General features: G+C 51.4%; 2 protein-coding genes across 10 annotated transcripts in view; one reads left to right on the top strand and one right to left on the bottom strand.

Moving 5' to 3' along the window:
* Nucleotides 1–5,847, bottom strand: part of CLCN6 (chloride voltage-gated channel 6) — a 38,355-nt gene extending 32,508 nt beyond the window's left edge. The window contains exons 1-2 of one of the 2 annotated variants that reach the window (XR_004370845.2): nt 5,689–5,829; nt 4,845–4,904 (exon numbers count right to left, since the gene is read on the bottom strand). Coding sequence is in view for 1 of the 2 variants with exons in the window: in XM_032758939.2 (XP_032614830.1) it covers nt 4,845–4,904; nt 5,689–5,775 (147 nt within the window). In the remaining variant the exon portion in view is untranslated. Of the gene's footprint in view, nt 1–4,844; nt 4,905–5,688 lie in introns of both variants that reach the window. The other variant, XM_032758939.2, reaches the window with a different exon arrangement.
* A 173-nt stretch (nt 5,848–6,020) lies between these two features.
* On the top strand, nt 6,021–21,541 carry MTHFR (methylenetetrahydrofolate reductase). Of its 8 annotated transcripts, XM_032758943.2 has the most exons (13): nt 6,029–6,150; nt 8,495–8,682; nt 8,957–9,205; nt 10,680–10,918; nt 11,757–11,867; nt 15,664–15,857; nt 16,685–16,935; nt 17,170–17,304; nt 17,495–17,675; nt 17,952–18,134; nt 19,622–19,723; nt 20,672–20,791; nt 21,109–21,541. In XM_032758943.2, exons 2-13 carry the CDS (start codon nt 8,573–8,575, stop codon nt 21,325–21,327), a joined length of 2,094 nt encoding a protein of 697 aa, XP_032614834.1. In that variant the 5' UTR covers nt 6,029–6,150; nt 8,495–8,572; the 3' UTR covers nt 21,328–21,541. The 8 variants fall into 8 exon arrangements, with proteins under 8 accessions (XP_032614838.1, XP_032614837.1, XP_032614834.1 ...); XM_032758947.2 differs by lacking the exon at nt 8,495–8,682 and having other exon boundaries at nt 6,021–6,150; nt 8,960–9,205; XM_032758946.2 differs by lacking the exon at nt 8,495–8,682 and having other exon boundaries at nt 6,022–6,150.
* Nucleotides 21,542–22,072: the final 531 nt, after the last annotated feature.

The raw sequence follows: 22,072 nt of genomic DNA, 5'->3' as shown, positions 1-22,072 counted from the left end.
TTTTTAACAAATTTTTTTGTAGGAACAAAGTCTCACTTTGTTGCCCGGGCTGGTCTTGGACTCCTGGCTTTAAGCAATCCTCCTGCCTTGGCCTCCCAAAGTGTTGAGGGTATAGGCGTGAGCCACTGTGCCCGGCCTTTCTTTTTTTTTTTTTAATAAATTAGTTGAGTTTGGTACTTTGTAAATATGTACCAATGGAATATATGAGCTATTATTAAAACCAAATACTGTTACTTCTCCTTTGCTATGACTAACTTTTTATTTCTGCAGTATATGTTGCTCTTTGGTTTAGGGGACTAACAACTTTTTTTAAAAATAAAATTTTATATGTGTCTTGCAGGGCTGTTACAGGAGGTTATGAGCAAAATGGCACCTGGCCGGGAGGGAGGTGGGGGTTGAATCAGCCCCAATACAACCAGGAAGGGGCATCCTAGTGTTCACACCAAAGCCACCTTCAACTGGCTGTGAGCTAGGGGTGCTGCTATGGCCAGTGGGGGAGGCCTTAGAAATTCTAAGTCTTACGTTCTGAGTGTGCCTCTAATTCAAAGGTACAATATAAACAGACTGTGTGACCTGCATGAAAATGTTCCTGTTTGTAATGGCATGTCTCACAGAAAGTTACTATTTTTCAAACTACCTATAATGAGAATGGATGTCAAAATGGGATTCTAACATTTTGTAAGACCCTAAATTTATCAAATAAAGAGTCAAATATGTGCAATGAACTCTTCCTGAGACAGGAAGAAGGGGCACTTTTTAGAAAGATATTCAACAGAAGGGTTTTCTAGTTGATTGACTATCAAAGAAGGTAGAGAAAAGCCTATAACCCCATTCATTAAAATAACTATGAACACCTTACCAAATATCCTTCTACATCCTTACCCATGCTTTTATACACGCTTTTAACACGTTTTAAATAATAAAAATGAGATTCCACTAAATCAACTATTTTAACCTGTCCCACTCACTCCCCTCTTTATTATACTTTTTGTGTCAAGTGGATTTATTTATTGAATAAATAAAATCCAGACCTTTCTGTTTAAGTGCTTGAATGAATTTGCTCTTACACAAAGCAAATGCTCTCAAGAAGCTCATTCTTGAAGACGGTTGAGAAATATGAATGACTAATATGAAAAGAACATTAACCCATGAAATGTACATGAATATGGCCAGGCGCGGTGGCTCACACTTGTAATTCCAGCATTTTGGGAGGCTGAGGTGGGTGGATCACCTGAGGTCAGGAGTTCAAGACCAGCCTGACCAACATGGTGAAACCCCGTCTCTACTAAAAATACAAAAATTAGCCAGGCATGGTGGTGTATGCATGTAGTCCCAGCTACTTGGGAGGCTGAGGTAGGAGAATAGCTTGAACTCAGAGCCAGGGTGGAGGTTGCAGTGAGCCGAGACTGTGCCACTGCATTCCAGCCTGGGCGACAGAGTGAGACTCTGTCTCAAACGACAACAACAACAAAAATTTACATGAATATGCATATCGGCTGAAGGCAAGTGCATTACAAATGTCAGTGCAACTTAGTAGAAGGGGTGAGGGAGCCTGGGTGTCAATGGGGAAGCCTTGGTGAGCTCCTAGAAGTAGGATGAAGGCTGTGAGACAGTCTTAGTCCTGGTGATACAGTCAGGATGATGTAACAGGGCTCAGTGAGGGAGTACAAGGTGACAGAACAATATGGAATATCTTATACTAATTCCTGCAAACTTCTCAACTATGTACAAGGAAACAAATACTTACAAAACAGAAGAAAATGGCCAGGTATAGTGGCTCATGCCTGTAATCCCAGCACTTTGGGAGGCCGAAGCGGGATCACCCAAGGTCAGGAGTTTGAGACCAGCCTGGCCAACATGGTGAAACCCTATCTCTACTAAAAATACAAAAATTAGCCGGGCGTGGTGGTGGGTGCCTGTAATCCCAGCTACTCGGGAGGCTGGGGCAGAAGAACCGCTTGAACCTAGAGCGGGGTGGAGGTTGCAGTGAGCTGAGATCGAGCCATTGCACTCCAACCTGGGCACCAAGAGTGAGACTCCATCTCAAATTTAAAAAAAAAGAAAAAAAAGAAATAGAAGAAAACACAGCAGTGGATACAGCGCTTTTTGGTTCATTCAAAGCAGTCCCATCAGAGTAGCATATTAAACTATGCAAACAGCTCCAAATGGCAAAATCCAGACAGTAGAAAATCCCAGGGTCCTAATTATGTTGTCAAATAACTTACAAAAAGAAAAAAAAAGATGAAGGAAGAACCTACAGATTAAAAGAGATTTAACAGATTTATCAAACAAATAAAAAAGAATCTTTTTTGGAACCTAATTCAAACAAAGTTAAAATACATATGACATTTACAAGAAAACTGGAAAATCTGGACAGTAGATATTTGATATCAAGAAATTGCTAATTTTTTAGATGTGGTAATAGTATCGGGTTATGCTTTTTAAAAGTCCTTATCTATTAGAGATGCATATTGAATTATGGGTGAAATAATATGATGTACAGAATTTCTTTCAAAATAACATGGGAAGGGCGGCCAGGTATGGTAGGTCATGACTATAATCCCAGAACTTTGGGAGGCTGACATGGGAGGATTGCTGGTGTCAAGGGGTTCGAGACCAGCCTGGGCAACATAGGGAGACTGTCTTCACTTTAAAATACACACACACACACACACACACACAAACGCACACACAAATAAAAAAATAATAATAATATGAGAAAGGAGAAGTGGATAATGAAAGCACAGACAAAAGAAGACTGGGCTTGAGCTAAATCACTGTGGAAGCTGTGTGATGAGGACAAGGGGTTTCAACAGATTATTCTGTTTTTGCATATAGTTGAAATCCTTCATAATGAAGTTAAAAAAAAAAGTGTTACACCACAAATCCTAACGTTGACACTAAATTCTACAGCAAAAGTAAGAAGAAATATTAAAAAGAAAGTTAGCCTGGGTATGTTATTGTCTAGCATATTAATTTTTTTAAGTCCATATGATCTTTTTTTTTTTTTTTTGAGACAGAGTTTTGCTCTGTCGCCCAGGCTACAGTTCAGTGGCGCAGTCTCGGCTCACTGCAACCTCCGCCTCCCGGGTTCAAGGGATTCTCCTGCCTCAGCCTCCCTAGTAGCTGGGATTACCGGCTCATGCCACCGCGCCCAGCTAATTTTTGTATTTTTAACAGAGGTGGGGTTTTGCTATGTTTGCCAGGCTGTTCCTGACCTCAGGTGATCCACCACCTTGGTCTCCCAAAGTGCTGGGATTACAGGTGTGAGCCACCACGCCCGGCCCCATATAAAAACACACTAGATATATACATGATTAATTCCAAAAAGTGGAAGCAATTAAAGATGGACAGGAAAGGATGGATAGATGGATGTTCACCACTATGTAGTTCATGATACAAAAAAGTGAGAAGAAACCCAAGACAGAGCTGGGCGCGGTGGCTCACGCTTGTAATCCCAGCACTTTGGGAGGCCGAGGCGGGCGGATCACGAGGTCAGGAGATCGAGACCACAGTGAAACCCCGTCTCTATTAAAAATACAAAAAATTAGCCGGGCGTGGTGGCGGGTGCCTGTAGTCCCAGCTACTCGGAGAGGCTGAGGCAGGAGAATGGCGTGAACCCAGGAGGCGGAGCTTGCAGTGAGCCGAGATCGCGCCACTGCACTCCAGCCTGGGCGACAGAGCAAGACTCCGTCTCTCAAAAAAAAAAAAAAAAAAAAAAAAAAAAGAAACCCAAGACAGAGTAAATAAATTGTGGCACAATAAAATACTATTCCTGTTTAAAAAGAAATTGTGGGCCAGGCACGGTGGCTCACGACTGTAATCGCAGCACTTTGGGAGGTCGAGGTGGGTGGATTACGAGGTGAGGAGTTTGAGACCAGCCTGACCAACATGGTGAAACCCCGACTCTACTAAAAAGACAAAAATTAGCTGGGCGTGGTGGCATGCGCCTGTAATCCCAGCTACTCAGGAGGCTGAGGCAGGAGAATTGCTTGAACCCAGGAGGTGGAGGTTGCAGTGAGTGGAGATTGCGCCACTGCACTACAGCCTGGAAGAGTGAGACTGTCCAAAAAAAAAAAGGGTTGTGGAAAATTACCTAGTGATACAAAAAGTATAATAAAGGGGGTGAGTGGGACAGGTTAAAATAGATGATTTAGTGGAATCTCATTTTTGTTACTTAAAAAAAGCATGTATCATGTATATAAAAACATGGATAAGGATGTAGAAAGATACTTAGTAAGGTGTTAACAGTCATCTTTTAACGAATGGAGTTACAGGCTTTTCTCTACCTTCTTTAAGTATACAGTTTAAGAATTTAATGATAAAAAGTCACGCATGTTGTTTCACTCCAGCAGTGTTGGCTATACTAAAAACACACACTCTAAGAATCCCATACATGAAAGTTGGAACTTTAATCAAGAACATGTCAGAGAGAAGCTGCTTGAGCAAGAAAATATCTGAAAAGCAAGCTCTCCTAGAAGAGAAGCAAGGCCTCCTTAACAGTTTATGAGCACACACCTGTTAGGAGCACATACTGCCAGTGCCTTTCACTCTAAGTCTCTCTGTAAGCTGTAAAAGCAAACAGTTTAATGGCAAATACATACTCTATCCAGGTTAAGGTGCCACAGATTTATAAACGTGTAAAAACACCAGACCTTGTTTTGGGGTTAAGGTGAGAAAAGGGCTTGCTAAACAGTCTCTTTCCTAGAAGGAAGTTCTCTTACCCACTCACTCCCTGGGACAGAAGGTCAAAGAGCATCTCTGGTTGGAATCATAATGCTTCGGCCTGAAGTGACCAGGCCACTCACTACTTTAGTTGCCCCAGCAGTATCAAAGGAGCTCACCTCATAGTCTTTCCTTGGAAGAATCTCATCCTCCTCCTCCTGTGTTTCTCCAAGGATGGTCTAGAAAAACAGATCCGCAGAGGGAGCCTTTTTTAGTGCTTAAGAGTGGAAGGAGGCAGAAGTATTTACTGAAATTAGCGGCTAGCTTCTAAATTATCTGGAGCCATTATCAAATAGGAACCAGCCCTCAAAAAAAACCTTTCGGGGGTGAGGGACCATGGGGGTGAGGATCTACAGCCATCAGCTGAGCTCTTCATTTCCACTGATACAGTCTCCAAATAATCACCCTCCTTTTCAGGACACCTCAAAGATGTCCAACACCAGCTGAAGAGGGGGGTAAAAATTCAGATTCCATTTGACAGTGTGACGTATCTGAAATCAGAAAGGACTTGTCAACTCTGGGAACACAACTCAAGTTTTCCCAGGACGCTTTGCAGGGGGAAGCTGGACTGTCAGTGACCCAGAAAGGGTGAGGGATAGAGTGAGAAAGGACTGGAGAAGCTAAAACAGCAGCATGATAAGCACAAAGTCCTGTGAGGAAGCTCATTCTGAAAACGCTTGTTTCATTCCAAACTCTTTTCAGATGGAAATAAAATGAAACATGGGTGGGATTTACTGGAGCTGGCCTGGATTGTCCCTCAGATTCCAGGAGGGGTTACGAGAAAAGACCCCAGACTTAGGCATGTGAAGCAGGGTTAGACGCTTCGAGAGCCCGGGCTGTGGTCCCCAGGCCCCATCCGCTGCCACCTGCGGGCCCAGATTGGCCCGGCCCCACCCCCGGCAACGCCTCTCGCAGTCCCTTAGCAACCGCCCCCTCCCCAGCCCAGCTCCGCCCGCTTCTTACCAGCTCCTCGGGGGTGCGGGTCTCACGCTCACCGCAGCAGCAGCACCACCTGCAGCAGCAGCACAGAGACCCCCTGCACCCCGCCATCTTCCTCCTTTACTGCCACTCTGGACCCCTCTAACAACCCCCTCCCACCCAGGATCTGCGCCTCACGTGACTGGCCCCGGGACGGTCACGTGGCCCTCTCGAGCTCTGGGACTGAGACCGGGAGTGGCTGCAGACGGGTGGGGCGAGGGCTCGCGTCACATGACGGTAAAGGCGCGGCCTCCAACGAGACCTGTGGGCACGGCCATGTTGGGGGCGGGGCTTCCGGTCACCCCCACCGGTGGTTTCCGCCCGGTAGGCCCGCCTCTCCAGCAACCTGACACCTGCGCCGCGCCCCTTCACTGCGTTCCCCGCCCCTACAGCGGCAACACTGGTGCGGCCGGCGGCCGAGCGTTCTGAGTCACCCGGGACGGGAGGGTGAGTGACGGCGAGGCCGGGGTCGCCGGGAGGGAGATCCCGGAGCCGGCAAACAACCTCCCGGGGGCAAGGACGTGCTCGTGGGCGGGGAGCGCTGGAGGCAGGCCTGCCTCTCTTCTTGCGGGGGGCTGCCGCCCTCTCCGCGCACCCTTTGCGGGATTAGTTTAACTCCCAATGGCTGCCACCTCCAGCGACCGCCAACCCTCAAGCGAAGACTCACTTTGGCTCCCTGCCTGGACGGAGGGGCCCCTGAGCCAGAGGTGACGATCCCGCCCCTCTGACCGGCCCAGGCCCGTGTCCTCGCCCCCATCGGTGACTCAGTGACCTGGTGACTGGATTCTCGGCCACCTGGGCGCCGAGACGGCTTCCGGCTCCTGCCTTTTAAACCTGCCTCCCCGGCGAGCACCTGGAGAAGAGCGCTGGGCCCCGGGGCACTGCGGTCCCTGGCGCCCACTGCGTCCCGCTGCGCACGGGGGTCTGCCGGGACCTTTCTGGGAGTCGTGGGCTTAGTATCCCAGTGCTTGGCGCAGACTAGGTACTCAGTAAATGGCAAAGGCTTATTTTGAGAGAGTGGCAGCGCCTGGCCCTTTGGCGCTCAGTGAATGTTGGCTATCACCGTGTGCCAAACTCTGGGGATACCCCAGGCAGGACACCGGTCCTGGTCTCAGGGAACTGGGGAAAGAGAAAGAAGACAGGCCTTTTCACCCACAGTTACAACCCAGGGTGCTATGGGAGTCCAGCTGATAACGGATAAATCGTGGGAGTTGGCTTACAAATATGGCACGTGCCTGGCATATACTAGGAATGCAATAAGTCTTTGAAAATCAGAGGGTTTGCAGGTGGTTCAGCTTTCTCCTACTCTAGGTTCTGTTCCAGCAAGCAATTAACGAGGTGCGCCCTTAAACGCTGGAGGAAAGCCAACTGGCTGCTCTTGCTGTTACCCCTCCCCCCCCTGCCCCCGTTCCTCACTCCCCACAGCCATCCCCACTGAGAATCTGGAGTTTGAGGTCAGAATGAAAGAGAGCAGCCCTAGGGGGAGAAAGCTTTGGCCCAGGGTTCTTAGTCTGGAATCAACTCCTTGTCTTTGGATGTATCCACGTGTAGTCTGTGCACCTGTGTGTGTATTTCAGGGGAAGGGAGCAGTACATTTAATCAGATTGTTAAAAGAGTCTAAGACCCCAAATGGTTAGGTACACGGGGTTAGTGGTGGACAGTCTGAAAGAAATGAACCTCACCTGGTCTTTCCTCTGTTGTGCCATGTCACCACACACCGATTCACTACTGTGTGTTTGCCCATTGCTGTGCAAGTATTTTGTTTGTTTTTAAGTGTTTGTCTTATTTTCTTAACCAGACTGCCAGATGGCACTATGCCGTCTGTTGGCCTGGCTGTGCCCTGGTGCCTCTGATTACTTGTTTCTGTTTTTTTTTTTTTTTTTTTTTTGAGACGGAGTTTCGCTCTTGTAGCCCAGGCTGGAGTGCTATGGCGCAATCTTGGTTCACTGCAACCTCTGCCTTCCGGGTTCAAGCGATTCTCCTGCCTCAGCCTCCCGAGTAGCTGGGATTACAGGCGCCCGCCACCAAGCCTGGCTAATTTTTACACTTGATCTTAGCCAAAAGGCCGAGAAGCGATGCCTGGCTAATTTTTATATTTTTAGTAGAGTTGGGATTTCACCATGTTGGCCAGGCTGGTCTCAAACTCCTGGCCTCAGGTGATCCACCCACCTCAGCCTCCCAAAGTGCTGGGATTACAGGTGTGTTTTTTGTTTTTTTAAGAGATGGAGTCTCGCTATGTTGCCCAGGCTGGCCTTGAACTCCTGGGCCCAGGCCATCCTTCTGCCTCAGCCTTACCAGTAGCAGGGCCACTGGTGATTTGAATTGAATTCTGTGGTGTGTAAGAAGACCAGCCTGCAAGGCAAGCACAGATGGGGCAGCTTTTGTTCTGAGAAATTCATGCCCTTACTGAACTTGGGTCTGGCTATTTTTGGAACATGGCCAGCATCCAGTTCTAACCCACGACACGGTCTTTTTGGAGTAACATGAACTCAGGAGAAATCTGGCTGCATAGTCAGTCCCTCACCCCTTCCATCCTGTACACAAATTGTTTCAAGTATCAGATGTTCCAGGCAGAGCCAGCCAGAGTGAGCTGTTCCTTCTCTGGAGGGTGATCTGGTATGCCTGAACGCCTGTTGGCCTCATCTCCACCAACCCCTGCAGTCTCTGCCCCTGAGTCCCCCTCCTTCCATCCGCCTCTCCTTACTAGAGCCTCAGCCCTCCCTCCTCGCCTGGAAGCCTTGCCCCCGCCCCCTTGTGTTGGCTGGAGCTCAAGCCTCTTCCTTTGTCGCAGCTCCGCCCAGTTGAACACACCCGCTGGGGAAGGTGCCTCTGTTCCCTCCCCACGCACTCTGGGCCTGAGCTGACAGAGATGGACCATCGAAAAGCCAGGGTCCTCCCAACTGGGCACTACTGCCCCTCGCTAGGAATATGGGCCTCGCAGGTCGTCAGCGTGAGGTCCTCTGTGCCACCTTCCATCAGGTAGCTGTCACCGAGGAGCATGTTGCAGTGCCGGGTGGGGGCTGCCTTGCATGCAAGGAGCCTGGCAGCAGCGGAGGGCAAGGCTTTGAGTGAGGCGGCCCCGACAGCCGTAGCTGAGGAGCATGGAGCCACTGGGAGGGGGCATGTCACCTTTTTTGGCCTTCTTCCTGTGTAGCAATACAGCGCCTCCGGCTTGAACCTACCACTCAGGTGTCTTGATGTGCCGGAGGTGTGGCTGCCTGCCCCCTGATGCTCCCTGCCCCACCCCGTGCAGCAGGAACCCAGCCATGGTGAACGAAGCCAGAGGAAACAGCAGCCTCAACCCCTGCTTGGAGGGCAGTGCCAGCAGTGGCAGTGAGAGCTCCAAAGATAGTTCGAGATGTTCCACCCCGGGCCTGGACCCCGAGCGGCATGAGAGACTCCGGGAGAAGATGAGGCGGCGATTGGAATCTGGTGACAAGTGGTTCTCCTTGGAATTCTTCCCTCCTCGAACTGCTGAGGGAGCTGTCAATCTCATCTCAAGGTAAACTGATGCAAGCTTAAGGTGGGGGCAGGGAGTGGTGGTGCCCGGGGAGTGAACTGTCAGCCCCGAGGCTGGACTACCCTTTAACCCGGCAGAAAAAAGCAGCCGGAGGGGGCAGGAAGGAGAAGGCAGAGTGGGTCATCTGATCTGCAACTTCTCCGTTGCCTGTAAAAGTCCCTCCACAGTGTCAAGGTATTTTAGACACACTCTTCAATGGGTTAAAAATGTTGATTCTCACACTATATTCTTTGGTGGAACTTGGGGGCTGGATCACGAGTGCAGTTTAGGAAGTCACAAAGCAGTGAGAATGTTTTCAGCAAGTTAGAAATTTGGATTATGCTTCTTGAAATCTAGAAATGCCAACTGAATTACATTAGCACTTCATGAATTGCAGTTTTTTTTTTAAGTTTATGCCCTTTACTGTTTGCACTTCTCACGTGTCAGTCCCAAGTTTTTGAAGTTTAAACGCACAAGGATGTTTAAATACACTATTGATAACTTGTAACACAAGTACTCATGCACATTCAGGCTTTTGAGTCTTGTTTGGGAACTTGGTCTTGGTCTGCACAACTGTAAGGTGCTGCACAGGGCTTGAGGGGTGGCATGAAAGAAAGTTAGTCTGCTGATCCTCTTTCTAACTGTTCCTACAGCGAGGCTGTGCTTGCCACAGTTAGGATTCCCCTAACTCAACCATGATGTCTTAACTCACCCGAGATTATAAACGGGCAAGCGCTGTGAAAAGTCGGAAGTGCTGCTCTCACACAAAATGATAGCGCTGTTGTTGTGTCTTACCTCTGTAATAGTGATCATAATGGCACCTCACATATACTGAGTATCCGGTTTGTACACCAAGCACCGTTCTAAGTGCTGCGGAACCAGCTGCCAGCTGCCGTCATATTCTCCTAGTGTTATGGTTTTTTGATGTTGTTGTTGTTGCTTTTTTTTTTGAGACAGAGTCTCACTCTGTGGCCCAGGCTGGAGTGCAGTGGTGTGATCTTAGCTCATTGCAACCTCTGCCTCCCGCCTCAAGCGATTCTCCTGCCTCAGCCTCTCAAGTAGCTGGGATTACAGGCGCCCGCCACCACACCCAGCTAATTTTTGTATTTTTAGTAGAGATGGGGTTTCACCATGTTGGCTAGGCCGTCTGGAACTCCTGACCTCAAGTGATCCACCCACTTCAGCCTCCTGAAGTGCTGGGATTACAGGCATGAGCCACCACGCCCAGCCTCCTAGTGTTATTATGAAGTGGGTACTACTATCTGCCGTGTCTTATAAATAAGAAAACAGAACTCACAGAGATTAAGTAATGTACCCAAGATCACACAGCTGTAAGTAGCAAAGCCAGGATATGAACGCTGATTGGTCTGTCTCCAACCTTCATTGATGCTTCTCTAACTCCCGGGCCCCATGGGAAGGTAGTGAGGGAGATGGTATTTCCCCCTGGAACCTCTCTTTAGAAACAAACCCCCTACAGGTTTGACCGGATGGCGGCAGGCGGCCCCCTCTACATAGATGTGACCTGGCACCCAGCAGGTGACCCTGGCTCAGACAAAGAGACCTCCTCCATGATGATCGCCAGCACCGCCGTGAACTACTGTGGCCTGGAGACCATCCTGCACATGACCTGCTGCCGTCAGCGCCTGGAGGAGATCACGGGCCATCTGCACAAAGCTAAGCAGCTGGGCCTGAAGAACATCATGGCGTTGCGGGGAGGTGTGGAGCCACCACTCCCCTACACTCTGGGTTCTGGCTTTCCTGGAGGCCACTTGGTAGCCTGAACTTGGTTCCTGAAATGGTCCTTTACTTCTCCCTGGGCCCCACGCTGAGGATGCGCAGGATCCCATCCCCGCCAGTAGTGTCAGTAGGCACTGTGGGTAGTGAGTCATCCTGGGCAACACACACAGGCAGCCACCTCTTCCACCTCTTGACCTCGACGTAGGAGTTCCGTCGGGAATGCAGTCGCGGCCTGATAACCCTCTGCCCTGCCTACACCACTGCATTGATTGCTGGCTGCACCCAGCACTTGGCCCAATCACAGAGTAACAGAGTATCCGGGAGTGAGAATAGCCGGTTAGGCCTCTGGTGCCTGCTGTTGTCAGGCCACCCAAGAGTGGGAAGAGGGAGCCTGATGGGTGGGATCCTATGGCCTCATGCTCCCCACCACAAGTCCCCTTCACTTGAGATGAGTAGAAAATTCTCCCAGGATGCAGGAGCCCCAAGGCCGTGGGATGGGAGAGGGTGGCAAGCGTGCCCAGGTAGAAGTAGGGAAGGGCTCTCCAATCCTCCAGGCACAGCGAGGAGCAGCGGTGGTCTCCTATTCTCCACTGCCAGCACAGGGTCAGCACGCAGTGAATATTGAACTGGTGGGCTGCTTTTTTCCCTCCTGCTGTCTTACCAAGTGCTAGAAAGAGAAGACCCAAACCTAAATAATATGAAGTTTCTGCCTTCCAAGGACTCGCAGTCCTGGGTGTCGGTGCTAGGTAGAGGGAACAGAAGGGCTCCCTGGAGGTTGGGTGAGACCCAGTGACCATGACCTCCACCAACCCTGCAGACCCCATAGGTGACCAGTGGGAAGAGGAGGAGGGAGGCTTCAACTATGCAGTGGACCTGGTGAAGCACATCCGAAGTGAGTTTGGTGACTACTTTGACATCTGTGTGGCAGGTGAGTGGCTGGATCATCCTGGTGGCGGGGATGGAGCTAGGGAGGCTGAGATGCCCAGAGAGCCTGTTGGTGTTCGGTTCAGGACACAGTGATCAGATGCACCCATGGGTCCATGCTGGATGAGGGACATTCAGAGGTGAACTGCACCATGTCCTCACTCCTTTTGTATCACCCACTCCCCTCCTGGGCCTGCCACCATCGATCCTAGCTTTTTGTTCCTCTGCCTGGCTGTGCCCTTAGCCTGCTTCTTGGCCCTATTCTTTTCTTTAAAACAAAAGAGGGGTCTGGGCGCGGTGGCTCACGCCTGTAACCCCAACACTTTGGGAGGCCGAGGCAGGCAGGTCTCTTGAGGTCAGGAGTTCGAGACCAGCCTGGCCAACATGGTGAAACCCCGTCTCTACTAAAAATACAAAAATTAGCCAGGCGTGGTGGTGCGCGGCTGTAGTCCCAGCTACTCAGGAGGCTGAGCCAGGAGAATCCCTTGGACCCAGGAGGCAGAGGTTGCAGTGAGCCGAGATCGTGCCACTGCTTTCCAGCCTCAGTGACAGAGCAAGACTCCATCTCAAAAAAAAAAAAAAAAACAACACCCCACAAAAGAGGGATATGTACTAACAGGATTCCAGAGGGCAGGGAACCCAAGGTCAGGAGATGGCCTCAGACCTCACGAGGCGCTGGAAGAGATCAAAAAGCAAGGCCCTCCCTCATTCCCTCTGGGGCCACAGGGTCCCCTGTCTCCACTTCCCACTGCACATCTGTGCTTCATCTGGGAGACCTGATGCCCATGCTTTTCCACATACCTGGCCTGCTCCTGAGTGTGCAGAGTGTCAGTTCCAGCCAGTTCCCCAGGCTAATGGACAGGCCTCTGTTCCAAATTCCTATCAGGGAGAATCACCATTGGCCACAGCCACAAGACCAGGTTCACCCAACAGAAATGGGTGGGTTGGACTTCTCTGCCACCCTTGAAGCTGAAGGCTGGCATTGAGCCCTCAGCGTCTCAGACAGGGCTGCACCAGGGAGAGGAAGTCCTGGGATTGGCACATTTTCTGGGATGACAGGTTTTTGCCAATGTTTTGGGAGAAATCCTACCATTTTTATATTAAACATGGCTACATTATGGAGTAGCATATAAAGTGATATGAACTAAAAAAAAAAAACAACGCCAGGTGCGGTGGCTCAAGCCTATAATCCCAGCATCCCAGCACTTTGGGAGGCCAAGGCAGGCAGATCATGAGGTCAGGAGTTTGAGACCATCCTGTCCAACATAGTGAAAGCCCTCTACTAAAAATACAAAAATTAGCCGGGTGTGGTGGCACGTGCCTGTAGTCCCAGCTACTTGGTAGGCTGAGGCAGGAGAATCGCTTGAACCCGGGAAGCGGAGCGTGCAGTGAGCCGAGATCGCGCCAATGCACTGTAGCCTGGGCAAGAGAGCGAGACTCCATCTCAAAAAAACAAACAAAAAAACCAAAAAACAAAAAAACCACGTGGCTTCAAGAAAATTACATGTTGTGGGTGACTTTGGCCTTGTCCCTAACTCCCGATGGACATGTCCATTCTGTCAACAGGGGTGTTTAGGTGCTAAATCTGGGAAGCACTGAATAGGAGTCAGAGAACAGACATTTCCAATTGTTAAACTGTCATCGCTTGTATCAGCCATAATATAGTCAGTTAATGGGGGAGTGTGCACCAGTGATGGGCGTTAGGTGATAATGATTGGAAACTAGTGAAGCTGTGAGCTCACAGTTGCTGAATAGTTTCTGACTTTGCTTATCAAGTGGGTATTGAAGATCAGTGGATTAGAAAACACCAACATGTTGGATATGGTAGCTCATGCCTGTGATCCCAGAGCTTTGGGAGACTGAGGCAGGAGATCAAGACCAGCCTGGGCAACATAGTGAGACCCTGTCTCTACAAAAAATAAAAACATTTTAAAAAAGAAAGCACTCAGCTGTTCATGAAAGAAATATAGAGTAAATAGTAAAATCTGTATGTAATCAAATTCAGTGATATTTAGGTATTGTAGCTATAGTTTTCAGCTATTAAAAAGCCTTGTTGTTTCTGAAACTCCTACTGGGAAAATAGTTTTGTTATTGAAAGTATGAAGCCCCATTGCTTTATCCCCCACTCCCTTACCCCTTGAAACAATAGTTTTTATATTCATTTTTGATGACTCTGGGTTTCTTAAGAACGGAACTGCCTTATCAGAGTAAAGCAGCTTGGCTTTCCGCCTGGCTCTAGGTCCTGCCCTGGGCTTGGGCTGATGAAACCAGCACTCCGTGTAGTTTCATGAAGGCCTATGGTTGTCCTGCTTGCCTGACCGAGCAAGGCTGCTAGTAAGTTTAGTCATTGAGGAAAGGGGTCAGAGAGTTCACAGAGCCAGTAAGGAGCCTATGGGACATCTGGTCCCACCTCCCAAGCGATTCCGGAATCCCGTCTTCGGCATCCACTGCCCTTGTGTTTTCAGACTCCAGGAGCTCATTGTTTTGTGGGTGGCTTATAGTACTCTAGGCAGCTCTCTGAACCGGATGCTGGTTCTGCCATTAGAAACAACACAGAATATGACTAATAAAGAACTTCACTAGGGGGCTGGGTACAGTGGCTCACACCTGTAATCTCAGCACTTTGGGAGGCCAAGGTGGGAGGATTGCTTGATCCCAGAAGTTTCAGACAAACCTGGGCAAGATAACAAGACTCCATCTCTAAAAAATACATAATTAATTTTAAAAAAAGTTTTTTAGTTAGCCAGATGCGGTGGCTTGCATCTGTAGTCTAAGCTACTCAGGAAACTGAAGTGGGAGATCACTTGTGCCCGGGAGTTCAAGGCTGCAGTGAGCCATGATTGCACCACTGCACTCTAGCCTGGGTGACAGAGCGAGACCCTGTCTCTGAAACAAAACAAAACAAAACAAAACTCACCTATGGTGGATGCTTTTTCCCCAGGACAGACCTGTGGACATTTGAAAGGAGTTTCTGTATTCTTTTCATTCTTTTTTTTTTTTTTTTAGACGGAGTTTCGCTCTCGTTGCCTAGGCTGGAGTGCAATGGTACGATCTTGGCTCACTGCAGCCTCTGCCTCGTGAGTTCAAGCAATTTTCCTGCCTCAGCCTCCTGAGTAGCTATTACAGGCACGCACCACCACACCTGGCTAATTTTTATATTTTTAGTAGAGATGGGGTTTCACCATGTTGGCCAGGCTGGTCTCGAACTCCTGACCTCAGGTCATCCTCCTGCCTTGGCCTCCCAAAGTGCTGGGATTATAGACGTGAGCCACCGCACCCTGCCATCCATTATTTTCTTTGAACAAAACATCACTTTCTTCAGTTCTTCCTTGTGTAACTTGGTTTCTAGCTTTTCACTATCTTGGACCCCTGAGTAATTTCAATGTTACATTAAAAACAATGTTTAATCCAGTGCCTAGAGAAAAGTCAAGCTTAGTACCCCAGATGCTGCCCAGCCAGTGCTAACTGTAGCATTTTCTCTTTTCCGTGGCCACCAAGTGCAGGCCTGATTTGCTTGGCTGCTCAAGGCAGGACAGTGTGGGAGTTTGGAGCAATCCACCCCCACTCTTGGGAGAGGGCTCTGAGCCACCTCCCCTGAGAGTCATCTCTGGGGTCAGAAGCATATCAGTCATGAGTGCAGCCACTCACCGTTTTAGTTCAAGTCGTGCTGTGCTGTTGGAAGGTGCAAGATGGGAGCCCCCGAAGCAGAGGGCTCTCTCTGCCTAGTCCCTGTGGTCTGTTCATCCCTCGCCTTGAACAGGTGGAGGCCAGCCTTTCCCGACTGTCATCCCTATTGGCAGGTTACCCCAAAGGCCACCCTGAAGCAGGGAGCTTTGAGGCTGACCTGAAGCACTTGAAGGAGAAGGTGTCTGCGGGAGCCGATTTTATCATCACACAGCTTTTCTTTGAGGCTGACACATTCTTCCGCTTTGTGAAGGCATGCACCGACATGGGCATCACTTGCCCCATCGTCCCTGGGATCTTTCCCATCCAGGTGAGGGGCCCAGGAGGGCCCGTAAGCTCCCTCCACTCCGCTCCCACCGCACCGTCCTCGCACAGGCTGGGGGCTCTGGAGTGCTGAGTTCACTGAGTTCTTCCCAGATCTCCTATCAGGTCCAGAACTTGCACAGCGTTGCTTGGCCACCCCATTTTGGTTACCTCTAATTTCCCCCCCAAAAGCCAGCAACAGTGTCTGTTGAGGGGTTTGTTGTATTTTGGCCGACAAGCATCACCAAAAGGGATTCTAATTCTCATTACAAATCCTGCTTAAATCAGTGTTTCCCAAAGGTGGCTGTCATCAGAACCACTTGATAAGCTTTTTCAAAAAATGGATCTCCAGGTCCCACCCCTGGAAGTTCTGACTCAGTAAATCTGAGGGAGGTCCTCGGAATGTGTGTTTTACTTCTTGAGCTTGGCAGGTGATTTGGATGATCAGTACAGCATGGGAACAGCTGGGTTAGATGACATCATGTTACCAGTAGACGCATCTAGGGCTAAAAGGCTGGCTCAACCCAAGGCTGGAATGCTTAGGGCAGCTGCTCTACTCTGTAAAAAGTGGGAAGTCTGGGCATAGTGGCACGTGCCTGTAGTCCCGGCTACTTGAGAAGCTGAGGCAGGAGGATGGCTTGAGCCCTGGCATTTGAGAGCAGCGAGACCCAGTCTATAAAAACAGAAAAAAAGGGCAGAAAACAGCAGGCCAAGCCCAGGTGTGCTCCTGGAATATGATCGGACTTTCCTGGGTCCCTCTGCCTAGGGGGAGAAGTATTTAGGGTGGGAGATGGGCTGGCTGATGGCTGCCACAGCCCCTCGTGTCTTGGACAGGGCTACCACTCCCTTCGGCAGCTTGTGAAGCTGTCCAAGCTGGAGGTGCCACAGGAGATCAAGGACGTGATTGAGCCAATCAAAGACAACGATGCAGCCATCCGCAACTATGGCATCGAGCTGGCCGTGAGCCTATGCCAGGAACTTCTGGCCAGTGGCTTGGTGCCAGGCCTCCACTTCTACACCCTCAACCGCGAGATGGCTACCACAGAGGTGCTGAAGCGCCTGGGGATGTGGACTGAGGACCCCAGGTGAGGGCAGTGGCCCAGAGATCCCCAGAGGAGGGTCCAAGAGCAGTCCCGGCTGCAGTGCTGGCTCCCCACGGTGGTACAGACAGATGTCTGTGCCATGGCTAGCTGGGCACACCGAAGTCTCCAGTCTCAGAGGGCATCAGATGAAAGAACCCAGCCTCAGTGGTGCTCCCCTGCTTCCGGCTCCCTCTAGCCAATCCCTTGTCTCAATTCTCTGTCCCTATCCTCTCCCAGGCGTCCCCTGCCCTGGGCTCTCAGCGCCCACCCCAAGCGCCGAGAGGAAGATGTACGTCCCATCTTCTGGGCCTCCAGACCAAAGAGTTACATCTACCGTACCCAGGAGTGGGATGAGTTCCCTAATGGCCGCTGGTGAGGGCCTGCAGACCTTCATTGCAAATACATCTTTGTTCTTGGGAGGAGGAGGGCAGACGTTGTTTGCTTGCTTGTGGTTGACCTGGGAGGAGTCAGGGGCAGGATTTACAGGAATGGCCTCCTGGGCATGTGGTGGCACTGCCCTCTGTCAGGAGTGTGCCCTGACCTCTGGGCACCCCTCTGCCAGGGGCAATTCCTCTTCCCCTGCCTTTGGGGAGCTGAAGGACTACTACCTCTTCTACCTGAAGAGCAAGTCTCCCAAGGAGGAGCTGCTGAAGATGTGGGGGGAGGAGCTGACCAGTGAAGAAAGTGTCTTTGAAGTCTTTGTTCTTTACCTCTCGGGAGAGCCAAACCGGAATGGTCACAAAGTGAGTGATGCTGGAGTGGGGTCCCTGGTTCCTCCCCTGCCCCTGGCCTGACCCCAGCTGCAGGCCAGGCTGTGGGGCTGTGACTTCCCCACCCTGTGCCCTCCTCTCCATGCTGTGGACATGGCACCTTGGCAAAGGGAGAAGGGTAAGTTGGGAGACCTCCACCTGGAAGGGCTTAGGGAGGCAAAGACAGGCTGGGTCTTTGTTGGGGGCTGTGAGAGGGACTCAGGGTGCCAAACCTGATGATCGCCCCAGCCAGCTCACTGTCTCTCCCAGGTGACTTGCCTGCCCTGGAACGATGAGCCCCTGGCGGCTGAGACCAGCCTGCTGAAGGAGGAGCTGCTGCGGGTGAACCGCCAGGGCATCCTCACCATCAACTCACAGCCCAACATCAACGGGAAGCCGTCCTCTGACCCCATCGTGGGCTGGGGCCCCAGCGGGGGCTATGTCTTCCAGAAGGTGTGGTAGGGAGGCACGGGGTGCCCCCCTCTCTTGACCGGCACCCATGGGTTCCCCAGAGCTTAGGGCAGAGCAACCTGCCTCTCCTGGGCTCTTAAATTTTGAATGAGCATGGATTGGAGCAGATGGGAGCTCATGCTTTAAGTCAGACAGACCTGGCTGGGCACGGAGCCCGGCCAGCACTTTGGGAGGCCAAGGTGGTGGATCACTTGAGCCCAGGAGTTTGAGACCAGCCTGGGCAACATGGTGAAAACCCTTCTCTACAAAAAATACAAAAATAACCCAGGCATGATGGTGCACACCTGTAGTCCCAGGTACTTGGGGGGCTGGGGTGAGAGGATCGCTTGAGTCCGAGAGGTTGAGGCTCCAGTAAGCCATATTTGTGCCTCTGCACTCCAGCCTGGCCCACAAAGTGAGACCCTGTCTCGAAAAAAAAAAGATTGGCCGGGCTTGGTGGCTCATGCCTGTAATCCCAGCACTTTGGGAGGCCGAGGTGGGCAGATCGCAAGGTCAGGAGTTCGAGACCAGCCTTACAAACATGATGAAACCCCATCTCTACTAAAAACACAAAAATTAGCCGGGCGTGGTGGCGGGTGCCTGTAGTTGGAGCTACTTGGGAGGCTGAGGCAGGAGAATCGCTTGAACCCGGGAGACGGAGGTTGCAGTGAGCTGAGATCATGCCACTGCACTCCACCCTGGGTGACAGAGCAAGACTCCATCTCAAAAAAAAAAAAATAGAAATCAGACCTATGGAGGCAGGTCACTCGACCTCTCTGGGCCTGGTTTTCTCGTCTGTAAAATGGGATGTAGCTTGTGTTCTGGGCATGCAACCTAACAAAGCATGTAATGTGCTTGGCGCATGGGAAGAGCAGGAAGCACTCCCTGAAAGGCAGCTGCTGTTACTATCCTCAGTTGACACCTTTCTCCCAGGGCTGCTGGAGTTAACATGTTCTGATCTAAGGCCCACAGGCCCTGGAGCAGAAAGACCTGAGTTGAAGGACCAGCTCTGCTGTTTACTGTCAGAGTAGCCAACGTGCTCAACTTCCCTGAACCCACTTTCCTCATGTGGGGATCACTGTGCCCAGCCTCTAGCAAATGAGTTTGAGTAAACCCAGCTTAATCCCTGATAGGCACTGGTCCTAGAGGAGATGTCAGTGTCATTCTCACCTTGCAGTGACTGGAGAGGATGGAATGTGTGGGGCCTCTCTCCCGTGGCTCAGCTTGTCAAACCAGTTGCTGCTATTCAGAAATGGCTTCTTCGTGGAGTCTTCCCTGACTGATTGGGAGAGGGGTGGCCAACAGCCCTCGGACCTGTCCAGACTGAGAAACTCAAGTCCCCACTCCCCTCACCCTTTGCTTATGGACGTGCCAACGCCACAGTTCATTATTCCGCCCACATGGCCACTAGTAGTCCTGATACCTTAGGTGTCTGCGAAAGGGCGTCTGGCAGGGCTGGGGTTGGTGACAGGCACCTGTCTCTCCCACAGGCCTACTTAGAGTTTTTCACTTCCCGCGAGACAGCGGAAGCGCTTCTGCAAGTGCTGAAGAAGTATGAGCTCCGGGTTAATTACCACCTTGTCAATGTGAAGGTAGGCCAGGCCCCGGGGTTCCCACAGAGTACCAGGTCCTTCGTTCAGCAAACACCCAGCACCTAGCCTGGGCTAGGCATTGTGCAAGACAGAGAGATACAGGCAGAACTGGGGCCCTGCTCTTAAGGAGCTCCCAGCCTAGTGAGGGAGGCAGATCAATGTGTGACCACCAGCCAGTGTAAGTGGGAAAATCAAGTTCAGGAGAGGATGCTGTCGAGTCCAGAGGAGGGATATCTCACCTGGGAGGCCAGGGAAGGCTTCTCAGAGGGGTCATCTGGGAATCACTAAGGACAAAGAGGAGTTGGCCAACAGGAGAGAAGGGTATTCCTGGGACAGGGCAGAGGACAGGCAGAGGCAGTGAGCTGCACCATCTGGGGAAACCGGGAACACGAGCAGGAAGCGGCGGGAGTGTTAAGCAGGGGCCAGGCCCGCAGAGGTCATGGTTGTCCTGCTGGAATTTGAGTTTTCCCTAAATGCAAGGGAAGCCTTTCTCCAGCAGTGGAGTGGCTTGGTTCCTGCTTTATTTTAGGCAAATCACAGTGGATAGTCATACAGATGATAGAGACTGGGGAAGGCTAGAGCCAGGGAGGCCAGCGAAGAGACCCCTGGAGTGACCCAAGCCAAACACAGTCCTGGAGGTGGGCTAGACAAGAGGGAACGGATCAGAGAGTGAGCAGGGGGTGCTCAGGGAGGAGAGGGGAAGTGGCCAGGGCGCCTCTAGGTTCAGGCTTGTGTGGGGAGAGATATCATTCACAGATGCAGGCAGAGGAGGCCAGGAGTGGAGGCACAGGGAGAGGGGAGTGGAGGCGCAGGGAGAGTGGAGGCCGGGAGTGGAGGTGCAGGCAGAGGGTATTGAGCCCAGACAGCCCCAGTGAGTCAAGGCTGTCCAGGCAGTGGGACTCCAGTTGTCCTTGGCCCAGGTCTTACCCCCACCCCACATCCCCTCAGGGTGAAAACATCACCAATGCCCCTGAACTGCAGCCGAATGCTGTCACTTGGGGCATTTTCCCTGGGCGAGAGATCATCCAGCCCACCGTAGTGGATCCCATCAGCTTCATGTACTGGAAGGTAAAGGAGCCGGGAGCAAGCTTGCCCCACCCACCTGGAAAACCGTGGGGAGGGATTGGGACCAAGTCCCAAGCATGTGCTGATGGCCACACTGGACCCAGCCTTCAGGGCACACCCGGCTCTGACTCACCCGTGTCACTGCTGACGCAGGGTGTTTATTTCTGGGCAGGGGTGGGAAGTGATACTGGCAGTGGGCCTTGTTCTATTCCGGGAAGTGCCCTGTTGAGCAGAGCCCTTGGAGAGCCCTGTTAATCTTGCCTCTGTGTGTGTGCGTGTGTGCATGTGTGTGGGGGTATGTGTGTGGTATGTGTGTGTAGGACGAGGCCTTCGCCCTGTGGATTGAGCGGTGGGGAAAGCTGTATGAGGAGGAGTCCCCGTCCCGCACCATCATCCAGTACATCCACGACAACTACTTCCTGGTCAACCTGGTGGACAATGACTTCCCACTAGACAACTGCCTCTGGCAGGTGGTGGAAGACACACTTGAGCTTCTCAACAGGCCCACCCAGAATGAGAGAGAGACGGAGGCTCCATGACCCTGCGTCCTGACGCCCTGTGCTGGAGACACTCCTGTCCCACCTTCCTCCTCCACAGTGCTACTTCTCTTGGGAACCCCACTCTCTTTCGTGTCTCCCCCACCCCTGGCCTCCACTCCCCCACCTGACGATGGCAGCTAGACTGGAGTGAGGCTTCCAGGCTCTGGCTGGACCTGAGTCGGCCCCACATGGGAACCTAGTACTCTCTGCTCTAGCCAGGAGTCTGTGCTCTTTTGGTGGGGAGCACTTCCGTCCTGCAGAGGACCACAGTGGGTGGCACCTCCTGAGAAGGCGAGGAGAGTGGTTGTTGCCAACTAAGCCCTCGAACCAAGGCAGCCTCCAGAGCCAGCCTGGGACTCCCAGTGAACTTACACTTGGAGCCCATGCAGTACAGGCGAAACACTCATGGGCACCAGGCACTGGTGGCATCGTAGAAGAGACGTGGCAAAGTGCTGTACCCTTCCACCTCCTAGAGGTTGGCAGCTGGGCCCCACCTACTTGTGACTGAAGGGGCACACCACTGCCCTGCCTGCCCGCTTAGCCGTCCATGGCACCAGCCCCCTGGATGGGCATTGGGCTGACACCTACCATGCTGCTTTTTGGCACAGTTGTCTATTCTGAGCCTTGAGAGAAAAAGTGCCCCTTAAGGGTTGAAGGCAGTCTGAACCCTTGTGCTTGGTGGAGCTCGTGGCCTTCCCCTTTTGCCTGGAGGTGGAGGCCTGATGCTGCCCCATTCCCTGTCAGA

The sequence above is a fragment of the Hylobates moloch genome, unplaced genomic scaffold (assembly GCF_009828535.3).
Source record: "Hylobates moloch isolate HMO894 unplaced genomic scaffold, HMol_V3 SCAFFOLD_9, whole genome shotgun sequence".
Classification (NCBI taxonomy): Eukaryota; Metazoa; Chordata; class Mammalia; order Primates; family Hylobatidae; genus Hylobates; species Hylobates moloch.
The sequence above is the reverse complement of the archived record's forward strand: the minus strand, read 5'-3'. Positions and strand labels throughout refer to the sequence as shown.